General features: G+C 46.3%; 3 protein-coding genes across 10 annotated transcripts in view; 1 reads left to right on the top strand and 2 right to left on the bottom strand.

Moving 5' to 3' along the window:
- Positions 1–2,518: 2,518 nt before the first annotated feature.
- Positions 2,519–11,503, bottom strand: LOC129183321 (protein FAM83B-like). Of its 2 annotated transcripts, none has more exons than XM_054780427.1 (6): positions 11,341–11,503; positions 11,106–11,273; positions 10,529–10,983; positions 9,877–10,041; positions 7,684–7,808; positions 2,519–7,564 (listed from the first exon to the last, which is right to left on the bottom strand). In XM_054780427.1, the coding sequence occupies exons 3-6, from the start codon at positions 10,976–10,978 to the stop codon at positions 5,686–5,688; spliced, it is 2,619 nt and encodes an 872-aa protein (XP_054636402.1). In that variant the 5' UTR covers positions 10,979–10,983; positions 11,106–11,273; positions 11,341–11,503; the 3' UTR covers positions 2,519–5,685. The 2 variants fall into 2 exon arrangements, with proteins under 2 accessions (XP_054636402.1, XP_054636404.1); XM_054780429.1 differs by having other exon boundaries at positions 11,106–11,261.
- lgsn (lengsin, lens protein with glutamine synthetase domain) lies at positions 2,712–5,518 on the top strand. Its single transcript, XM_054780430.1, has 4 exons — positions 2,712–2,897; positions 3,011–3,665; positions 3,796–3,962; positions 4,179–5,518. The coding sequence occupies exons 1-4, from the start codon at positions 2,829–2,831 to the stop codon at positions 5,370–5,372; spliced, it is 2,085 nt and encodes a 694-aa protein (XP_054636405.1). The 5' UTR covers positions 2,712–2,828; the 3' UTR covers positions 5,373–5,518.
- A 173-nt stretch (positions 11,504–11,676) lies between the features above and the next one.
- Positions 11,677–18,824, bottom strand: part of myom2a (myomesin 2a) — a 48,345-nt gene continuing 41,197 nt past the window's right edge. For all 7 annotated transcript variants that reach the window (XM_054778141.1, XM_054778142.1, XM_054778143.1 and 4 more), the window contains 16 exons: positions 18,613–18,772; positions 18,425–18,531; positions 18,298–18,342; positions 18,087–18,223; positions 17,868–18,012; positions 16,908–16,967; positions 16,737–16,804; positions 16,546–16,659; positions 16,378–16,465; positions 16,261–16,299; positions 15,890–15,995; positions 14,913–15,076; positions 14,803–14,839; positions 14,691–14,713; positions 14,529–14,584; positions 11,677–12,825 (listed from right to left, as the gene is read on the bottom strand). In XM_054778141.1, the coding sequence (XP_054634116.1) occupies positions 12,109–12,825; positions 14,529–14,584; positions 14,691–14,713; positions 14,803–14,839; positions 14,913–15,076; positions 15,890–15,995; positions 16,261–16,299; positions 16,378–16,465; positions 16,546–16,659; positions 16,737–16,804; positions 16,908–16,967; positions 17,868–18,012; positions 18,087–18,223; positions 18,298–18,342; positions 18,425–18,531; positions 18,613–18,772 (2,066 nt within the window). In that variant the 3' untranslated portion in view covers positions 11,677–12,108. The remainder of the gene's footprint in view (positions 12,826–14,528; positions 14,585–14,690; positions 14,714–14,802; positions 14,840–14,912; positions 15,077–15,889; positions 15,996–16,260; positions 16,300–16,377; positions 16,466–16,545; positions 16,660–16,736; positions 16,805–16,907; positions 16,968–17,867; positions 18,013–18,086; positions 18,224–18,297; positions 18,343–18,424; positions 18,532–18,612; positions 18,773–18,824) is intronic.

The raw sequence follows: 18,824 nt of genomic DNA, 5'->3' as shown, positions 1-18,824 counted from the left end.
TTTCTCTTCTTTTCAAGAAAGATTTCAAAACACATTTTACAGCTGTAATTATAATACAATGAAATTACAAAACCGTGATATTTTTGCCCAAGGTTATCATACCGTCTGAATCTCATACCAGCCCATGTCTAGTAGGGCCCGCCAGTTTTTTTAAATTGTTAAATAGTTACCTATTTCTTGGGGTGCTTTAAACTGTCCTAACTTCCCCCACATGCTGCCCCTGGCTAATAGCGCTCATTAATAAATTCAAAATTTACAGTTAATCCATGTGATCAGTATTGGTCAATGTCTTTTATGAATGATCGGTATCGGAATCAGTAACATAAAACCCTGATTGGAGCACCCCTACATAGAACCATTACAAAGGCTCCTCATTTGCCTGCTGACGTATGCGATAACGAATCGCATCAATTCCCCATGTCTGGACGCTACATTACATCAACGACGTGTTGCAGTTTGTCGTTCCCAGTTTGGCCGCACAAGATTGAGTCAGCACCACAAAATATTGCGATGAAATTAAAATCCCTATCGTAGGCTAAATTGATAGCGTTTCAATTGCACACTGTTTGTCAGACATCAAAATAAAAGAAAAAAACAATTTCAAGAGTGCCTCCTAAAGACTTGTTCCATTGACGGACTTTTCAGAGTAAAAAAAATCTGATAGAAACTGCCTAATTGTGCACAGCTTGATCTCCATAGGCCACACCCTCATGACACACACACACACACATCAGCAGATATGCTTACATCCAATAAGCATTCAACGTGAACGTTATCTTCTTGTCGCAGATGTTTTGTATTGGATGTCATTGGATGGTGTACCTAATGAAGTGGCCGCTGCGTGTTGATTTACCGTTCGTGACGTAGCACGCATGTCCAACTTGCCAAGCTTGGTTTAGTTTAGGTGGTTAAGAAAATTAGTAATTAGCGTGACCCGTGGCGTCATGTGATGGCGTCACGCAGCTATCCCGCCAAACATATGCCGTCACAGCGGCCAGCAGTTGTGTCATCCAGCTCTTCAAGATGCCAGTGATTAATTAAATGAAGCCGAGATTTAAAAGGCAGGTCGCAGCTCCAAATGACGTGTAACTTTGACAGCCAGGCCGAAGCTCACATGACGTAAATACGTCATTGGGTAATCAGCTATTGACCGGTTTAGACTACATCTGGCAACATGGCGGCTGACAAAAAGGGGACGTCATACACAAACACGCCTGAGGCTACAAAGCACAGCAAGCAGGGGTATTTTCTTTTAAATGGTCGTCATTGTTAGCAGAAAAGGTGAGCACAGCGAGGCGTCCTTTGAGACAGAGAGAGCAGCGCCATGATGGCGCTTCATGGGCGCCAGCACAAACAGTACATGACAAGCATGGCGCCTCGTACAAAAACACACAGGAGACCTACAGCCGACAACACGGTGAACAAAACACATCCCGTCTCACCTTGATAAAAAATAAAAATTTCACAATTTCAGAGTGGGAGCGGGTAGTTAGCTATAGCTAGCTGGAAGCAGCCCGAGCAGCTTCCCAAGCAAGAACTGCCGTCCACAAAAGTGTATTTATTGTAAAAATAACATTCGATCTTTAAACTTCAGCTGATAATATAATTAAACGCTAATAGTTACGTTTTAAAGCGCCTTTGTAATAAGTAGGCCGTGATTTGACGAGGCCAACGGCTGGAAACTGTCTCAAAAAAGACGGCGGCGGTGATTAATAACATTTTTTTTAAAAAAAGAACGAATGTTACTTACTGGGATATGCTTACTCATTGAAGATTGTAACTTAATCATACAGCCGGTTCCCAGAAAAAAACGTCAAGTCGTGGAACGGTTGTCCACCATTAGTGCCCTTCTTTATGTGTCCGAGCAGAGCCGACGTCTCCTCCGCACCCGAGCTACGCTTGACTGCAGAGACACAGAACGTCCTGTCACGACTGTCAAAATAAAAGCTCTTAGCGTGAGGAGACGTTATTGGAGCTGAAAAAAGGTTAAATGTTCACCTATACAAAAGAAGGTGTGTCTGTGTTAAATTTCACCTGGGCAATGTGAAACTTAACTGTATATGAAAACATGCTGTATACAGTATGATGGATGTTCTGCTCCCTCGAGTAGAGCAGGGTGACGTTAATTTGAAGGACTATTGCGACTACGTCATTTCCTGCAAAGCAACCTTGATGCAGCTCTTTAAACCCCACCCTGAAAACGTGGAGGTGTTCTGTCCAGACATGATCCTGTCATCATGTTTTACATTGTACAACATGACTGTAACAGCCAGTGCATATTTTTATGGACTAGTAATCATGTCGTAGACATTACAACATGACTAAAATCTGTGTTAGTTTATTGTAAAAAATATAATAAATAAAATGCAATATGAATGATACCAGTTCATGTTTTACAAGCAACTACAGTGTAAATGTAGATATTAGTAGGTATTAATTTTTGTCATGTAATTATGAAAAGTTAATCTGAATGAATGCAAGGGTGACTCAAGCTGTCACATGTATAAAAGTTGCTTTGTATGCTTCTGGTGCTTTCCTGTTGTCTCCATACAGAATCCCAACTTTCTGGAAAGACAAACAGTCGCTGGGCTCAGCACTTTTGCTCTGCAGTGACACAAAGGGCCCCGAATGGTCGGCGCCCTCAGCCAATTAGCTCAAAGCTTTGATACTTTCCAGATTGAACGACAGCGCCAGCTGGCAGATGTCAGTTCACAGCCGGATGTAGAGGATTGTGTTGTGCCGGAAAGGCAGGGAGCAAATGGAAGTTTGTAGCGGGTCACCATTGTAGCAATTGTGTATAAAAATTAATGTGCCAGTGAGGATCTCACATGAAGGCCATCAAAGTCCAAAATAGTGTTGATGAAAGAGCACAAATGAATGAGTCGGAAGAGTCCGAGGTAACATTTCCTCTTTTTAACTTGCTTTAACTGACTTTTTATTTAGCTAACATCTTGCTAACATTTTCCATGTGCCCTCTTGTGATGGTCATGTGTCATGTCATGTCTTCCAGGGTCTGTGTAGGAGAAAAGACCAAATAGATGGCACAGGGATGAGCATGGAGAGCAGGAAGGGAGTGAGGGTGACGGGAAAATACATTCCTCCTGTAGATTGGGTGACCAGACGAGGACCCAACATCATCCAAGCTCCCTGTAGCTCCATCCCACCTCCAGACCTCTCCGTCGCCTCGGTTGGATCTCTACGTCCCAAGTCCACTGAGCCATTTTATGACCATGGGATGGACAAACCAGACCTGGAGGACTGGATACAGGAAGCTAACCCTCAAAATAGGGGTCGGTATGGTGAGGCAGGACTAGCCAGGCAGACTGTAGAGGAGCTGAAGACCCTGCTGAGGGACAGTACTGCACACAACCCTCCGGGGGGCCTTAACTCTTACCCGCACGGTGGTGGCCGTGGCGGGTGGGCTCGGCCTAGCATGCAGCAGGACGACGTTAACCCACAGAGAGCATTCAGGACCTTCAAACCTCAACCCGATGCTTCCAGAAAGGGGCCCACATCCACAGAGAGCACTTCTATTCAGCCGCCTCCCTCCATGGATTCATCCAGCTCGTTCACGGCTGAGACCAACACAAAAAGGCAGCCGGAATTCCGGACTCACAAATGCGACAGCAGCGGTTCCTGTGGGGAGACTAAAGCTCTTCACTCAGGTCAGTGCTGACAGATTTATCACTGATACCTTTAGTCCACTGTTGATGATAAATGACAAGACACTAGATTTGGAACAAACTAAGCTACCAGTTTAGTTCATATTAATTTCTTCAAACTCTTCGTTCACAGAAAACGGAAACGAGGCCATAGACATCTCAGGGAATCAAAGGTTCATCTCCACCATGGAGCAGATCAAGCAACAGATCGCCAGAGAGAACATCAACTTTGTGCGCTTTGAGGCCACAGACCTACATGGAGTGTCCAGATCCAAGACTGTGCCTGTCCGCTTCTTCCATGTAATCACTTCATCCATTCATTTATTCATGTATCCATTGTTCATCGGCACAGGTGACCTGTCACTCAGAGAGCAATGTGAATAGGCCACTGAGTGGGACTTGATCCCATGCCAGCTGCACAAATGTAATCTATGTCAACCACTACACTACCATGTCCCTCATAGAGTACATCCATCCATATAGATGGTACTTGATAGAAACAATGTGTTTTTCCAGGAAAAGGCCGTGTATGGAGTGGCGATGCCAAGGAGCTACTTGGAGCTTACACTGAGTCCGAAGAGTAACGAAGTGGATCATGCTAATGCTGCCAACTTCAGCAGCGACATCCTCCTGATCCCTGACCTTTCCACATTCAGGATCCTACCCTGGGCTGAACAGACTGCCAGGGTCATCTGCGACCCCTGCACGGTGACAGGAAATCCCCTTCGCACATCGCCTCGCCTCATCGCCAAGCAGCTTCTAGGCCAGCTCCAAAGCCTGGGCTTCTCCCTGCACGCCTCCTTTACCTACGAGTGCTGCGTCCTGGGAGCGCCAGACCGGATTGGACCCAAGACACTCCTGTTTCCTGCCACTACCCTACTGAGCAACCACGACCTGCCTTTCTTCCAGCAGTTGGTGGACAGTATGTACTGCATGGGTGCCGACATTGACAGCATGGCTTCGGCCAGTGGGCCTGGTCAGATGGAGATTAACCTGCGGCCAGAGTTTGGGATCGCAGCCGCAGACAGCGCCTTCACCTTCCGCACCGGCATCAAGGAAATGGCTCGCAAGCACAGCTACATTGCTAGCTTCTTCACCGATGATGGCCTCTACAATGCAGGCGTGCTGTCCCACAGCTTGTGGGATGCTAACGGCCGCCGCAGCCTCTTCCAAAGTGGGGAGAAGGCAGGCGACCTGTCTGACATTGGCCGCAAATGGCTGGCTGGTCTCCTGACGCACTCGGCCGCCCTCAGCTGCTTGATGTCACCGGGCCTGGGATGCCGCAGCCACATCGCCAAGACCATCAAAGACCCCAAGCGGATGCTTTATGCCACCTGCGGCTGCAACGACAATAGCAGCTCCTTCAACATCAAGAGCCATGGTGGGCGGGAGACCCACATCGATAACAAGCTGGGCTCGGCCATGGCCAACCCTTACGTTGTGCTGGCAGCTACTGCCGCCGCCGGACTGGATGGGATCAGACGCAACCTGAGCGTGGAGAGCGGTTTCCACAAAGCACCAAATCAGCAGAAGGACTTTGCCATCCCTGTGAAGCTGGAAGATGCTCTGGAGGCACTGGGCGAGGACCACATCATCCGCAGTGCCCTTGGGGAGCCCTTTGTCCAGTACTTCATTGCCATGAAAAAGTTTGAGATAGAGACCCAGGAATTGGACGACGAGAGGAACAAGTGCTTGGAGTATTTTATCTAATGATTTTCACCTGTCAAACAAAGCATGAGACTTGAATGATGCTTGAATAGGATTTCTTTTTAAAACTGATGTTATGGCTATTGTGATATTTTCAAAATAAAGGTGAAGTGGCCCTCCATGCAAAAATGTGAAGTTAAAGTTTGTATTTGCTGCTGTGCCAGTGTGAAGTCTTCATTTTCTTTTTACTTTGTACAGATAAGAAAGCACATATACAGTAAATAAGGAGGTTAATCTGTAGAAAATATACATGTTGAATAACATCTGAGCAAACCTTCAGATCTTCAGTATAACTAAAGGTTAGCATCAGCATCATCTACTTATTCTTGCCTATGAGATTTCCAACTCTCTGCATGAATCTTCCCAGTTTTTTTTCGGCGCCACCTTGTGCTGTGCCATATGTTGGATAAGAGGAATCGTTCTTTGCTTTGTCCAGAGGCACGCTAGAACGCAGCAGGTACTCGTAGCGACTGTAGGCCTTCTCCCTACGGCTTTCGTAGGCCGTCATTTCCTGCTCTTCCAGATCGTTTTGTGAGCCTTGCTCCTGCTCGGCCGCTTGGTTTGTTTTCCGTTTGCTGGAGCGGTGAGAAGATAATCTCGAAAAGTTGAAGGAGGACTTTGGCTTCTCGGACTCTGATGACCTGTTGATAGAGTTCTGGCTTGCTTGGTGCTCTGCAGTGGACGGTTTTCCAGTGGGGGACGCTCGACACCCAGAAGAATTCTGCGACTTCAAGGAGGCCTTTCTTTGGAGTGACTTATCCTCCTTTTTGGAGGCCTTCTTTTCTTCTGAGCTTTTCGTCCTCATGGAGTTCTTCCTCTGAGGCATCACATCCTTTTCTGTCTGATGAGTTTTCACTTCCGAGGCAGACGTAGTTAAGATCTGTGGGGCTGTTTCCGCCGTGCTACGAAGTGACTTATTTTTTTCTTGAGCAGTAGCAGATCCAGACTGCTTAGCCAAGGAGTCATTGTTTCCTGTGGTTACCTCTGCTTGAGGTGTGCTCACCTTCTTCTCGTCTTCTATTCTGTCGTTGAGCCTAACACCATCATAACTGTTGATAAGATTACTTGAACCTTCCTTCTCCTCAGGAATTTCAATCAAAGACTCCATTGTTCTGGGACGTTGGAGACCACTGTGGTACTTGAGGGATGGTTCTTTGAGCTTCTCGTCCAGATGGGTGGCTGAAGAGGTCCTGGAAAGAGGCTCGTGCCAGTCGTATGCCGTCGTTGTCTTTATTTCTGGAGCTGTCTGGATGTCAAAGTACGACCTAGAGCAGTGACTGTCATCTTCCTTGCTGGGCCCAGATTCTCTATGATTGGTTTGTTCCAGGCTGCTCATACCCTCCACATTCTGTGTTAAAGAGGACTTGAACTTGGGTCGATCCAGACTTTGGTACATAGACCTCAGAGACTCTTGGCTCTGCCTGAGATTGTTGTATTCCTGTAAACTGAGTCTCTTTTGCCGGATTTCTTCCAACCTTGACTTGATGTCCCTGGGCCTACTGTGAATCATGTGGGGCTGGTGCTCATTCAGGCCTGTACGGCTGCTGTATGGCGAGGTCACTGGGGACAGGACATCACATGATGCATCAAGATTCACATTGCTATTCAGGTACGTGTCCATTTTCCACCTGTGAAGGGACGTCTCAGAGTTAAACGGGATAAGCGTGTGGTCTGGACCGTAGCGACTCTGGTGTCTAATGTGTTGGTGAGACATCCTGTTGGGAACGAGCATACTAGAAGAGGGCCTGTCAGGAGTAACGGGCACTACGATGTCTTTAGTTCCCATCTTCAGCCGGGTCACTGGGTTTAATCTCTGAAACTCTGCACCAAAACTGTGTCCCCTCACCATGTGGCCCATGTCTGTAAAATGGGACTGATGCAGGTGGTCCTGCATGCTTAGGCCCCTGGCCATCCCGACAGCATTCCCAAAGCGGTCCTCCTGAGCACTCCTCAGCCCGTGCATGCCTCTGGATCTCATGTGAATTTGATGCAGGGACAGCTGGCTGGAATTTGGACTGCGCAAGGCCACGCCGTCCAGCAGGTACTCCATTGACGACTTGTACTCCTTGTAGAGAGCCTCAGGAATGCTGGAACGAGCGTAAAGCCGGCGAAACTCCTCGTCGTAAGAGCAAACGAGCTGACCCGTGACCACCAGGACCATGCTCAGGTTGATCTTCTCAAAGGACCATGTGTAGCTGGGGAGAAAGCAAGAGCGAGGAGCACAGTCACCTTTTTAGAGTCACTTTGTTAGACCAGCTGGATAGTTTGGTTACCTTCTGTAGCAACAGGAAGTGTTAAAGAGGTCTCAACTCACCTGTATGTTCCATATAAAACAGTTCTACAGTCCACCAGGATGAACCTCTGCTCCAAACTGCCGTGGAATTTCATTCCGGACTGACAGTGATACTGCTGACCTCGCACTGTGCGGACCCGGATGTTCTGATGGAGACACAAAAGAGGAAGTAATGTAACACACTCTTTTACCAAGACTTTATGTTGCTTTGTTAATTAGCAGGATTACAAGACAAAAGCCATAATCTAGGAAAAACATTTTACATTTTAAAATAAAGGATTTTTTTGGACGTTTTTTGTTGAGTTAAGTTGTAAACATTTTCCTGCCTGAATGTTAAAGACTATTCAGTCATACACGAGGTGTGTATCTATGAAGGAATGCAACTTGTTGGGCTTTGGTGGAGGTCATTGTCAGTGTTTTTTGCAGGAAGTCTTCCTAACAAGGCCGAGCTGTTAGCACACGCTCAAATGGCTGACGACGTCTTGTCTCGTCTTCTTGTTTGTTTGTTCTGTTCAGTTTGAGCCGATGCAGCTCGACAGGAAAATCCAGCTATGCTGAAACGAGCGACCGCCTTTGGCGTGGCTCACAAAAGACAGCGTCAGTGTGAACTCTGACCCTGCTGCTCACAGGACGTAGAGGAGCGAACGTTATATATATATGTATATATATATATAATTCACAATTCAGTTCAATATGGCAATAAAGATAAACTACACATATTTCCGTAATAGTCGTGTACATAACCTGAGTGTATAATATACAGTATATAATATGTCAGTCAAAATAGCTACATAGCGTTCATGAGGCACACTGTTCATGTATTAGTCCGGCTAGCATTTGCTATCAAACATAACAGATATACAAGAATTGAAGAGGATGACACAAAACTCAATGCAGCCGAAGTCAAGGCAACATATTAAAAAGGTTTCAGCAATGGGCACATTTTCAAATTAATCATGAAATAATAGTGTAACAACCGGTGTTGAAAACGCATTTCTATAGTGGAGTTCAGAACACGAAGCAACGCCATCAAACAATTCTCTATTTTTCTACATAACTAGCCGCTACAAGTGAACGGATAACCTTTGAGACAGATACAGGCATCTTACTGCTGAGTTAATCTGTAATCAGAATAATGATGACGAAAGTTGCATCTCCGTTTGTCGCTTGAGACGTCTGTTCACCACTCAGTCTTTGCTGCGGGGGACCAACAGCAAATTAGGAGGGGACCTTAATGTCGGCTCAGTGAAATGACATATGACTTAAACAAAGTGACGTTTATGTGATTGACCCACATTATTTTTGCGATCGACCGGTAGTTTGCGATCGGCGTAATGGGCGCCACGGCTTTTGAGAATGATGTATCATGCTGGTATTTCACGGATGTGGTCACGTGACCAAGACTGCAGCATTCTTGTTTTAATGTGGAATGGCATTCCGACACGTTTGAGCTGCATAATGATGAATGCAACTAACAAATGACTTAACACTAGAGGTTTGTGTTTTTACCATGTTGTTGTACAGTATTTTACTTTATCACGTCCCTTCCCACGCCGTTTTGATCCTTTCAAAGTTCCACGTCTGGGCTGAGCCTGTACCTGACAATTTTCGTCGAGCAAAACGCCGAGAGCATCATCCGGTGAGCAACCATAACACTTGTTGACTACTTGTTAGCTTCCATTGTTGCTAGTGAACAATGGTAGTTAGAGATGGGGAGTGTTTTTGGCGCTGGAACTAATTAATGTGTTACAACACTTTTATTACAGTTTTTATTACAAATGTTGATCTGAATGAGTTCTATACACACAGGAAATAAATATGTACTAAAAAGTAACCAATAAGGCCCGCTCCCACTAAGTTAGATTTTTTTGGAGGTGCACGTGTAACCTGTGTGGTCTAGCCAGCCCCGCGTTCTCGAACCAGGGTCTGAAGATTGAGCTTTGAGAGCATTCAGCATCGAGCAAAGCCTGAGCTGTCAACTCGATGTCCAGACGTCAGGGAATGAGGTTTATCAAGTTATTTCCACTGGCACCAGCTACTACTAATTAAAGGTTTGGAGGGGGAGGAGCAAGCTTGTGTAGCATACACTGGCACCTTGATGTAGACGCATGAACCAGGCTTTAGTGAGCGTATCCTGTCATTTCCTTTAGACTGCCTTGTTGTTGGATTCAGGCTGCCTTACTGCTGTAGGATATGTAGTAGGAGGACTGGCACCTTGAGGTCCTGGATGTTGACGCCCACTCTCTGTGACATGGCGTGGAAGCTGCCAAACTGGGCCTCGTCCAGGAGGATGTAGACCACCACCCCCCGCAGTGTGACACCAATGACCTCCTTGAAAATGTCAACGTCAGTGAAGACGTCCATTGCTATAGCAACAACCTGGAGACAGTAAAGCTCTTTCACTTTTGAAGTGCAAGTAGTTCAGTCAGTATGTGAACATTTGCTATCAAGCACGTTTAATTTTATCAGTTTATCATTAAATGTTGTGACATCATCATAGTGAGGAGCTACACTGAATCAGTCATCAATGATTTGTTTCACAAAACCACAACCGAGCTGCGAGCCAAGAAAACCTTTTGATGAGGATCCAGGTATTTGTTTTCCCTTTATGTAGCAAAATAAGACATTAGTTCAGCATTTTGCTTGACCTGAATAAAGCTTAAATCAGACACCTATGGAAGCCAAAGTTTGGTCCTCATTCACCAAGGACAAAAAAGTGTGCATTGTGCATAAACAGAAAAGCATCACAATGTTTTCACCACGGTGAGTCTTATTTATGTTACCATGGTGACAACATACGGCAGATTCAAGCACAAATTGCTAACATGAAGCTGCACACCAAGATGCAGCCTGAACTTGTGCTCACCTGCTTGGCCTCCTGGATCTGCTTGCGCACCACCTCCTTGATGGTGGGCGTGTTGGGTCTCGGGGGGTGGAACAGCAGGCTGATGCTGGTGTCAAGGTCGTCCAGCGTGACCTCTGGCCAGCCCAGGTCCAGGTCCGGCACCTCCTCGTCCGACTCCACAGGAAAGTAGGTAGACGGGTTCGGCTCGACTCCGCCCACCCGCCTCCCCTCCATGTCATCCTCCACAACGGGCACCTCTGCATTTTCCAAAATGAAGAGGATCTCCTCCTCCGACAGGAAATGGCTGATCTGCTCGGCCTGCAGGAAGTCCTCATATGCGGCTTTCCCGCCGCACAGCAGAGCGTAGATGGCAAGACGGTATGACTCTTTGTAGTGCGGCTGGATGTAGAGCAGACCCTCGTCGTCCTTCAGTGACGATATACACGACAAATTGGACTCATTGGACACCATGACGTCTGAGAACAAGTGGAAGACGAGTTGGAGCAACCAGAACCACGTCAGTGACCTCAAGCTCGACACTTGGACCCTTTTACTCAAGTCCATTCCTCCAATTTTAAAAAAGTTGACACATCCATACCTTCAAGGCTACAAGTCAACCTGATGTTCCTTCATATCGTCTTTGGATGACGAAGATCCATTCCCATCATTATCAGATCAATGATGGCCATAGTCCTCCTTGCTCCTACACGATTCTTCTCATTTGTCCACTTCTTTCTTGAAGGTGAACGTTGAGCTGGGAGGGCAGCTAATACGTTAAGCAAAGTTGTGAGAACCAGTCTGTTGAGTGCAGGTAAACATGAGGAGAGTCTTACTCAGTCACACGTCCCGCTGCATCGTGAACTCGTCCTCGAGGTGAAAAACAGACTTACGTCCTGTTTCAGCCCGACCGGGCTCAACTTTACTGAAGGGACTTGGAGAGTCGTGATGTGAAGTCCTGCATCGAGACCTGCGTCTGAGGTGTGGATCAGCCTGTTGTACCTGCTACACACACACACACAAACACACACACACACACACACACACACTTATACACAAAGTAACAATCCCCGCCTACTCAGGCTCACCTGCAGGCGAGAAGCAGGTTTGTTCAGCCAGCAGACTCAGAGACGACACGACACGACGCACAAAGACCACGTTGATACAGTGATCATTTATTGAGGGGAAAAGCAAGAAGTCAATATTTGTGTTCACACATCCCCCCCAAAAGACAAAACCATCCCAGAGGTAAAAGAGGAAAATAATCTGGTGTTTGCTACGCTAATGTGTCAAACATTCTCTTAAGCATTCATGCTCATTTCATGTCAGCTGACTACTTGGGATGATAAAACAAAAATGAGACAAATTGAGTTTTCTAACAGCCACATTTAGTTACCCCCCCCCCCACAATGATTTAAGGCATTCCACTAACACAACGTAGTGAAAGGTGCAGCTTTTAATAACGTCACGGAAACATCTCGGAAACATCTGCGTTTTGCTAGCAGCCACCGTAAAAGTTCAGTTTTTACGTTTTTAACTTTCACAGCAACAACTTTCAACGGCAACTTTCGCACTCATGCTAAAACTCGCTCACTCGCCGTCGCTTACTTCCTGGGTGGGGTTGGAGACTTCATGAATCTGGGTGGGGTGGGCGACTTGATGCTGCGAGCCGGTGTGGGGGTCGGGGACTTTGGGGCTGGAGTGGGTGTTGGCGACTTGGGGGATGGAGTTGGGGACTTAGCCAAAGGGGTTGGAGACTTGAAGCCTGGAGATTTTGGGGTAGGGGTTGGAGATTTTGGAGCCGGGGTTGGAGATTTTGGAACCGGGGTTGGAGACTTCAGAGCTGGGGTTGGAGATTTAGGGGCTGGGGTCGGAGATTTTGGGGCGGGGGTTGGAGATTTCAGGGCCGGGGTTGGAGATTTTGCGGTCGAGGCGGGGGTTGGGCTTTTCATGGACAACGCTGGGGTCTGGGCCTTAGAAGGGGTGGGCGTCTTGGGAGAGGGGGCGGGGGACTTGGGAAGCCCAGGTGTGACAGAGGGCGTGGCCATTTTGGGCTGCCCCAGTTTGGCCTCGGGGATCTGCTCGCCGTGCCTGTAAACGCTGACGGTGATCTCGACAAACTCTCCGCCATACTTGTTGCGCACGTTGATGCTGTACTTGCCGGAGTCTTCGGGCGTCACTTGGTTTATGACCAGGCTGGCAAACTTACCACCGTCAAACGTGATCTTGGTGTGCTCGTTGGAGGCCACTTCCTGTTCATTCTTGAACCAGGTGACCTCGGGAGTCGGCTCGCCCCACACGGTGCAGGTCAGGCTCAGGGACTACAAGAAGTCAAAGGTCATTGAATGTTTCAGTGTGTGACATTTGGACAACATCTGGAATCAGACAATCCTGCAGCATCACAAGCAGCGCAAGCACTGAGGTGTTGACACGTGAGCAGCTGCTAGCATGCTAATTGGCTGTAATCTGAGGTCATTTAACTCCTGCAGCCATTTAACGCATATATTATCTATACCAGTGTTTCCCAACTTTTTGTCTTTTGCCTTTTTGTCATACCATGAGTACCCCCTCACTCATACTGTATGTGTTGACAATTCTCCAAAAGTAGAATGTAACCCAACTGCTATGATTTTGATGCAGCTGTGCCACAGGTTATTGTGTCCTTGGGGAAACTAGTAGTAGCCCACATATTCCATTTTAATGTCTGGCTTAATATTAAAATGACTGAGAATATTTACTTATCATCTTGGAAAGTAAATGTTTCCACGTACCAATTTGCTTGCATACTGCAAGGGGTACGTTTCCTCGTTTATTGTGGGTGATAGTTTCCCAAAATTGACCGCAATAAGTGAAATACGCAAAGTAGCCAACTTTATTTGTTTACAATTATTATAATTTTTTAAGGATGTAAAATCCCTCACCATACACTGTACACACTTTTATCAGACAGGCATTAACATTTTCCCACATTTCTCTCTTGTTAAAACACGCTCAAAATTCTAATTTCGTTTGAATTTTAATGATCAATCTACTAGGCTGGACACAATAAATTATTAAGTGACTCACACGTATTCACTCTTCTGACCATGACTTGTCCTGGCGCCTTTCGGCTGTAGCGTTTTTGTATCCTTGTTAAAACATATTGCTCCCTCCTCCTCGTCCTACTCCTTGAATCGAAGATTCATTTAGCCGGTTAGTTTCTTCTTCTTCTTCTATTGTTTATTGGCGGTTAGCAAGCAGCTCACACAGTTAGCTAGTTTGCTAGCGACTACTGACCACAACAGGAAATGGCACAAAGGAGATTGATTGACAATTGCCAACAGCCAATCAAGACACAGAACCCAATGGGCGGGTTCTCCTTAATAAGGATTGTTGTGGCTCTATATTTAGCCGGCTATTGTCTACTGTTGGTTCCTAATATGCTCGTACAGGCACATAAACACACTGAGACGAGGTGGAGCTGCACACGTCTTCAACTGTCACATGCATATACAACACCCTCTACTGGTAGCAGTAGTAAATACAATAACATACACATACAACAGAGCACCGATAGATCGCTCTATTACACCACAAGGACACACAACATAATGCGCGTTCATATGCTGTTAAAAAAAATATATGCAAAATTGCACTTGAAATCAACGAAACAGCAAATCTGCAAAAGGTGAACCGTAACAAGGGAACACTGTATACCACTTTTCTTGTTCAGGATTACAACAGGAACACAGCTTACACCCTGTACAGACAACTAGCTACGTGAACCTCTACCCAAATAATGACTCCACTTGGTAGTGTGTTTCTAATTGTGTTTTAATGCATGCATGTTTCATTTAGTGGAATGAAGCTGATGTGCTCTGCATGTCCACATCTGCTTCTACACGACTTCACGCAACATTAAGAGGGCGTGGCATGTTTGTTTCCCATTGCAGCTCCGGTCTCAGTGGAATGCTGCCGGTGAACTTGAGCTCCACCTGAAGCCAACATTGCCTACAGTCATGGTGTGAGCACAGTGTGCACCCACCTTCTCCTCCATGATGGTGACCACATCAGGCAGACCACCCATCACTCTGCCGCGGTCTGAGGGGACACAAGCACATGTGTACTCACTACTGGGCTTTAGTACCACAATTATGAACAGACAATTTGTGACCTTCTAGTATTCCATAAAAGCAGTGATACTCACTTTTCTCTGCAAAGGCAGCTGCCCTAAAGGAGCAGAAAGGAGTTGGTTTGAATAAAACAAGTAGTGAATACATTATAAATATTGACATTAAAGTCTGAAAGAAATTACTCACTTCAGTCTTAGGTACTCCTCGTAGGCGTCGGTGTAGGCTGCAGAGGAGAGATGTCAGGTCATTAAATTGCAACTTCTAAATGAAAAAGCAAATGTGCTCAACAGCCGTGCCTTGTCCAGAGAGGTCAAAGGTTCTGGAGTGTGTCTTCACGCCGTCACAGATCTCAATGGTGTAGAGACCCTTCTCCTTGTCCGAGGGGTCGCAGATTTGCATCCAGGCCATCTCGGCCGTGCCACCGATCCTCATCTTCTCAGAGGAGGCAATCTTGCTCTCCCTGCAGGGGGCAACACCACGCCTTTATGTTCACATGTACATATTCATACATTTGTGTCAGTCTTACAGTTGACACAACAGGTGTGTTCCTGCCCTCTCAAACTCTACGAACACCTGATGTCAGCACAAACTTGTCAGCTTCGATCAGTTTTTATTTTGCAGAGCCGCACGGTGGACTTGTGGTTAGCATGTTGGCCGCACAGTCAAGAGCTTGACAGTTTGAATCTCTGTTGGAACATTTCTGTGTGGAGTTTGCATGTTCTCCTTGGGTGCTCCAGCTTCCTCCCACATTCCAAAAACATGCATGTGAGGTTAATTGTCCGTAGGTGTGAATGCGAGTATGAATGGTTTTACATATGTGCCCTGCTGGCGACCAGTCCAGGGTGTACCCCACCTCTCACCTAATGTCAGCTGGAATAGGCTCCACTTGCCCGTGACCCTAATGAGTACAAGCGGCATAGAAAATGGATGGATCTATTTTGGTAGTTTGCCTGTATCAATATGTGCTGCAGTTAATGTGCTTGAAGGTGAAGTAAGGTCAGAGAAGATATGCCAATAAAGAATGGCTCATGAGATGGATGGCCTGGCCACTTAGGGCAGACTTTCTTTGGGAGGCGAGGCTTAAAGACCGCAAAAATGTGTTTGGAAAGTTGAAAACTTGTATGAAGTTATTGTAATGGTGGAAGTGTCATGTTGGTATACTAGATGAGCTCAGGAGTCAATTAGTCAACAAGTTAGAACAGGTGGCTTTAGCAGCAAACATGTCGGTCAGTAAGTATTTCACATGAACCTGCTGGAGTCCAAGACAACATACCTGTGTTTCCACACGGTCTTCATCTCCTCCGTGTAGTAGTTCATGTAGCATTGCAGACGGATGCCCTCTGGAGTGCACTGGATCACCAGGTCTGAGGCTGACTCACCTGAAACAAACATCACACTTATGTAAATAAGGTGCAGGGTATACAGTATACTGCACAAGTATGTACTAGTATGTAGAGCAGTGGTAAATAATGCTCCTGGGATATACAGTCCATTAAATACTACGGTAATAGGATATAATGCAATGGTACATACTATTCATGGTACATATTGTATATGGTAAACATGTAAACATCGGATATCGTACAGTAGAGTAGTTGTATCTTGTACGCTGGCTGACTGAGTCGAGACGTTAATGAGACCTACCAGCAATTTTGGCGATGGCGTTGATGATGTCATCAAAGACTGTCAATCAAAGACACAAACATACGTCAAACATGGTGCGCGATGAAGCTGATGAAGAGTTACATAAACAGGAACTACCTTGCCCTGAAATGTCAAACGTGGAGGTGTCCTTTCCACGCTCGTCGCCGATCACAGCCTTGTAGACGCCCTGATCCTTTCTGGAGAACTGCAACGTTCCCAGGTTTAGCAAACAATAACAATCAATGCATGCCAGCAGTAACTTGGCGATGGCGCTCAGCAGCTCACCAACGGGATGGGAAGAGCGCAGGCTCCCGACATGACATTGGGGGGAATTTCTGGAACAATCTCATCGTCCTCTTTGTACCAGTGGAAGGTGGTCTCCTTCTTCATGTTGGCTAGCTGAAACACGACACAGATGCTGGCCGGAATAGCGGCAGAGGGGAAACAGAAGATGGAATGTGCAGAATATGTAAGACCTTGCAGGCCAGCATCACGGTACAGTCCTCAGTGACATTGAAGGTCAGATACTCAGAGAAATGTGCACCTGAAGAGACAAACGCCAAGAACAGCAACATCAACATATCATTTCCAACTATAATACGCTTACATCTTTTATTTAATATTCTTCTAACAGGCAAACATGGTACCTTGCTTCCTGATGTACTCTCTCCTCTGAAACTCTGCCTCCTTCAGGGCAGCGAGGAAGACTGGAAGCAGAAAGCCAAAAATGTTGAGTCAAAAAAAAGAGACTATGGATTCTCATTTCGGGGCTTTTAAAATGATATTGGATCCCAGTGAGGCACAATAATAAGTTTCTTTTAATAAAACACAGAGCTGAACGTTGTGCACAGGGTAAATCTGCCTTCTTCTCCTCTTGGCCAAAACTCTCAGATTTGGCAGCCTCTTCCCTTGACCACACTTGACCACATCTGTTGTGACTGGTCAGGGGTCGAGGGTCAGCTTCAGCCCCCCACCCCATGGCACCGCTCAGGGCTGCATAGAGACTTGCCCCCCTCAAGTGGTTAAGTGCTAATGGTTATCAGCAAACAATTGGAGAACCAGACGTGAAAATGTCCCTTATTGACAAAAAACTGTCAGTGAAGTGGCGCGAGCAGAGGAGCAGTAACCACGAGGTAGCTCTTTAGCTCCCCGGAAAACCAAAAATCTTTCCATTGCTGCTTTATTCCGGTACACAATTCTTACATCTGAAAAAAACAATTTGACTGCCATTTTCAAGTGGTCGGCGGTAACCTCTTGTCACCTGCTCAAGTTGCCATACCTGGACTTCCTAAAGTTGTAACACAAGAAATTCACAAGATCTTGTGGAAATGTGGTGAAGTTCCCGTACCCGACTGTCCACAAGATTTAGGAGTGGCATAAAAATTATGAAATGGCACTTTCAAATCATGTAGAATAAGAGTACAAGATTTTAAACATATATATATATATAAGTCTGAAAAGTTGAAAATGTAGGTTAGGGCCCGTTTAAAAGATAATTGTTTAAATGTAAACCATGCAGATATCTTCGTGACTGTGATGTGTACAGTTGCACTTTTAGCTCTGGGCTAGGTGGAAAGACATCTCATGTGAGTGTGGAGGAAGTTTACCATCTCCGACCAGGACCAGGGAGCTCTGTGCTTTGGCCTTGCCGTCGTGGATCTGGACTGTGTACGTGCCCTCGCTGGCTCTGGTGAAATTATCCACAGTCATCTGGATGATGCCTGTGGCTACATCATGACTCATCTTGTGGCCCTGCAACCAATCAGCAAACACCTTTTTCTTACAGTTGATCTTTGTGCAAAGATCCAATAACAAATGAACGTTACCTCGCCACTGGTCACTTCCTTGTCGTTGACAACAAATCTATAAGACAGCGAGGGCGAAATCTTCACGGCCTGCACCCAGAAACGCACGTGACCTTTCTCCAAGACCTCGTAGTTGAGTCCATGCTTCAGAGGAACAACTGCACAGGAACAAAGGCCAGCAGGTTAGTTGGTGCTGACGTGGCGCCATCTGATGGACAAGTGTGACACTCACTGGGGTTCCTGATGGCGTGGCTGAGCTCCAGCATGGTGTTCAATGCTGGAGAGGAAGAGCAGCAACGTGAGCAAAACTCTTAGCAAACAGCAAACCACACAAAACAGCCTGCACGCTGCTAGCTTACCGTCCTCAGTGAGAGTGTGACTGGCAGACACTCCGTCGGTGTCAGTGACGACCACAGAGTAACGGCCCAAGTCGTCTTTATCAGGGTTGATGAAACTCAGTTTGGAGCTGAAAACATTTATGAGTCATTTTTAATCCGTGCTGCTTCCACATTCACTAGAAATCATGAGACAAGAATGGCAAACTTACGTGCGGCCCTTTGTCGTGATAGCGATACGAGGACATTCACCAATGGGCTTATAGTTCTTGGACCACACAAATTCAGAGGTGGCGCTGATATCGGAGGCTTCGAGAGACAGGAAGATGTCACCCGTCTCCTCGTCTACGCCGGCCACAATCTCCTTGGTGCCTAGTGACATGAATGAGGTCAGATGACCTACTGAGCTTTTTACACTAGTCCT

The sequence above is a fragment of the Dunckerocampus dactyliophorus genome, chromosome 6 (assembly GCF_027744805.1).
Source record: "Dunckerocampus dactyliophorus isolate RoL2022-P2 chromosome 6, RoL_Ddac_1.1, whole genome shotgun sequence".
NCBI classification, from domain to species: domain Eukaryota; kingdom Metazoa; phylum Chordata; class Actinopteri; order Syngnathiformes; family Syngnathidae; genus Dunckerocampus; species Dunckerocampus dactyliophorus.
Note: the sequence above shows the minus strand (reverse complement) of the source record. Positions and strands in the feature narration are given on the sequence as shown.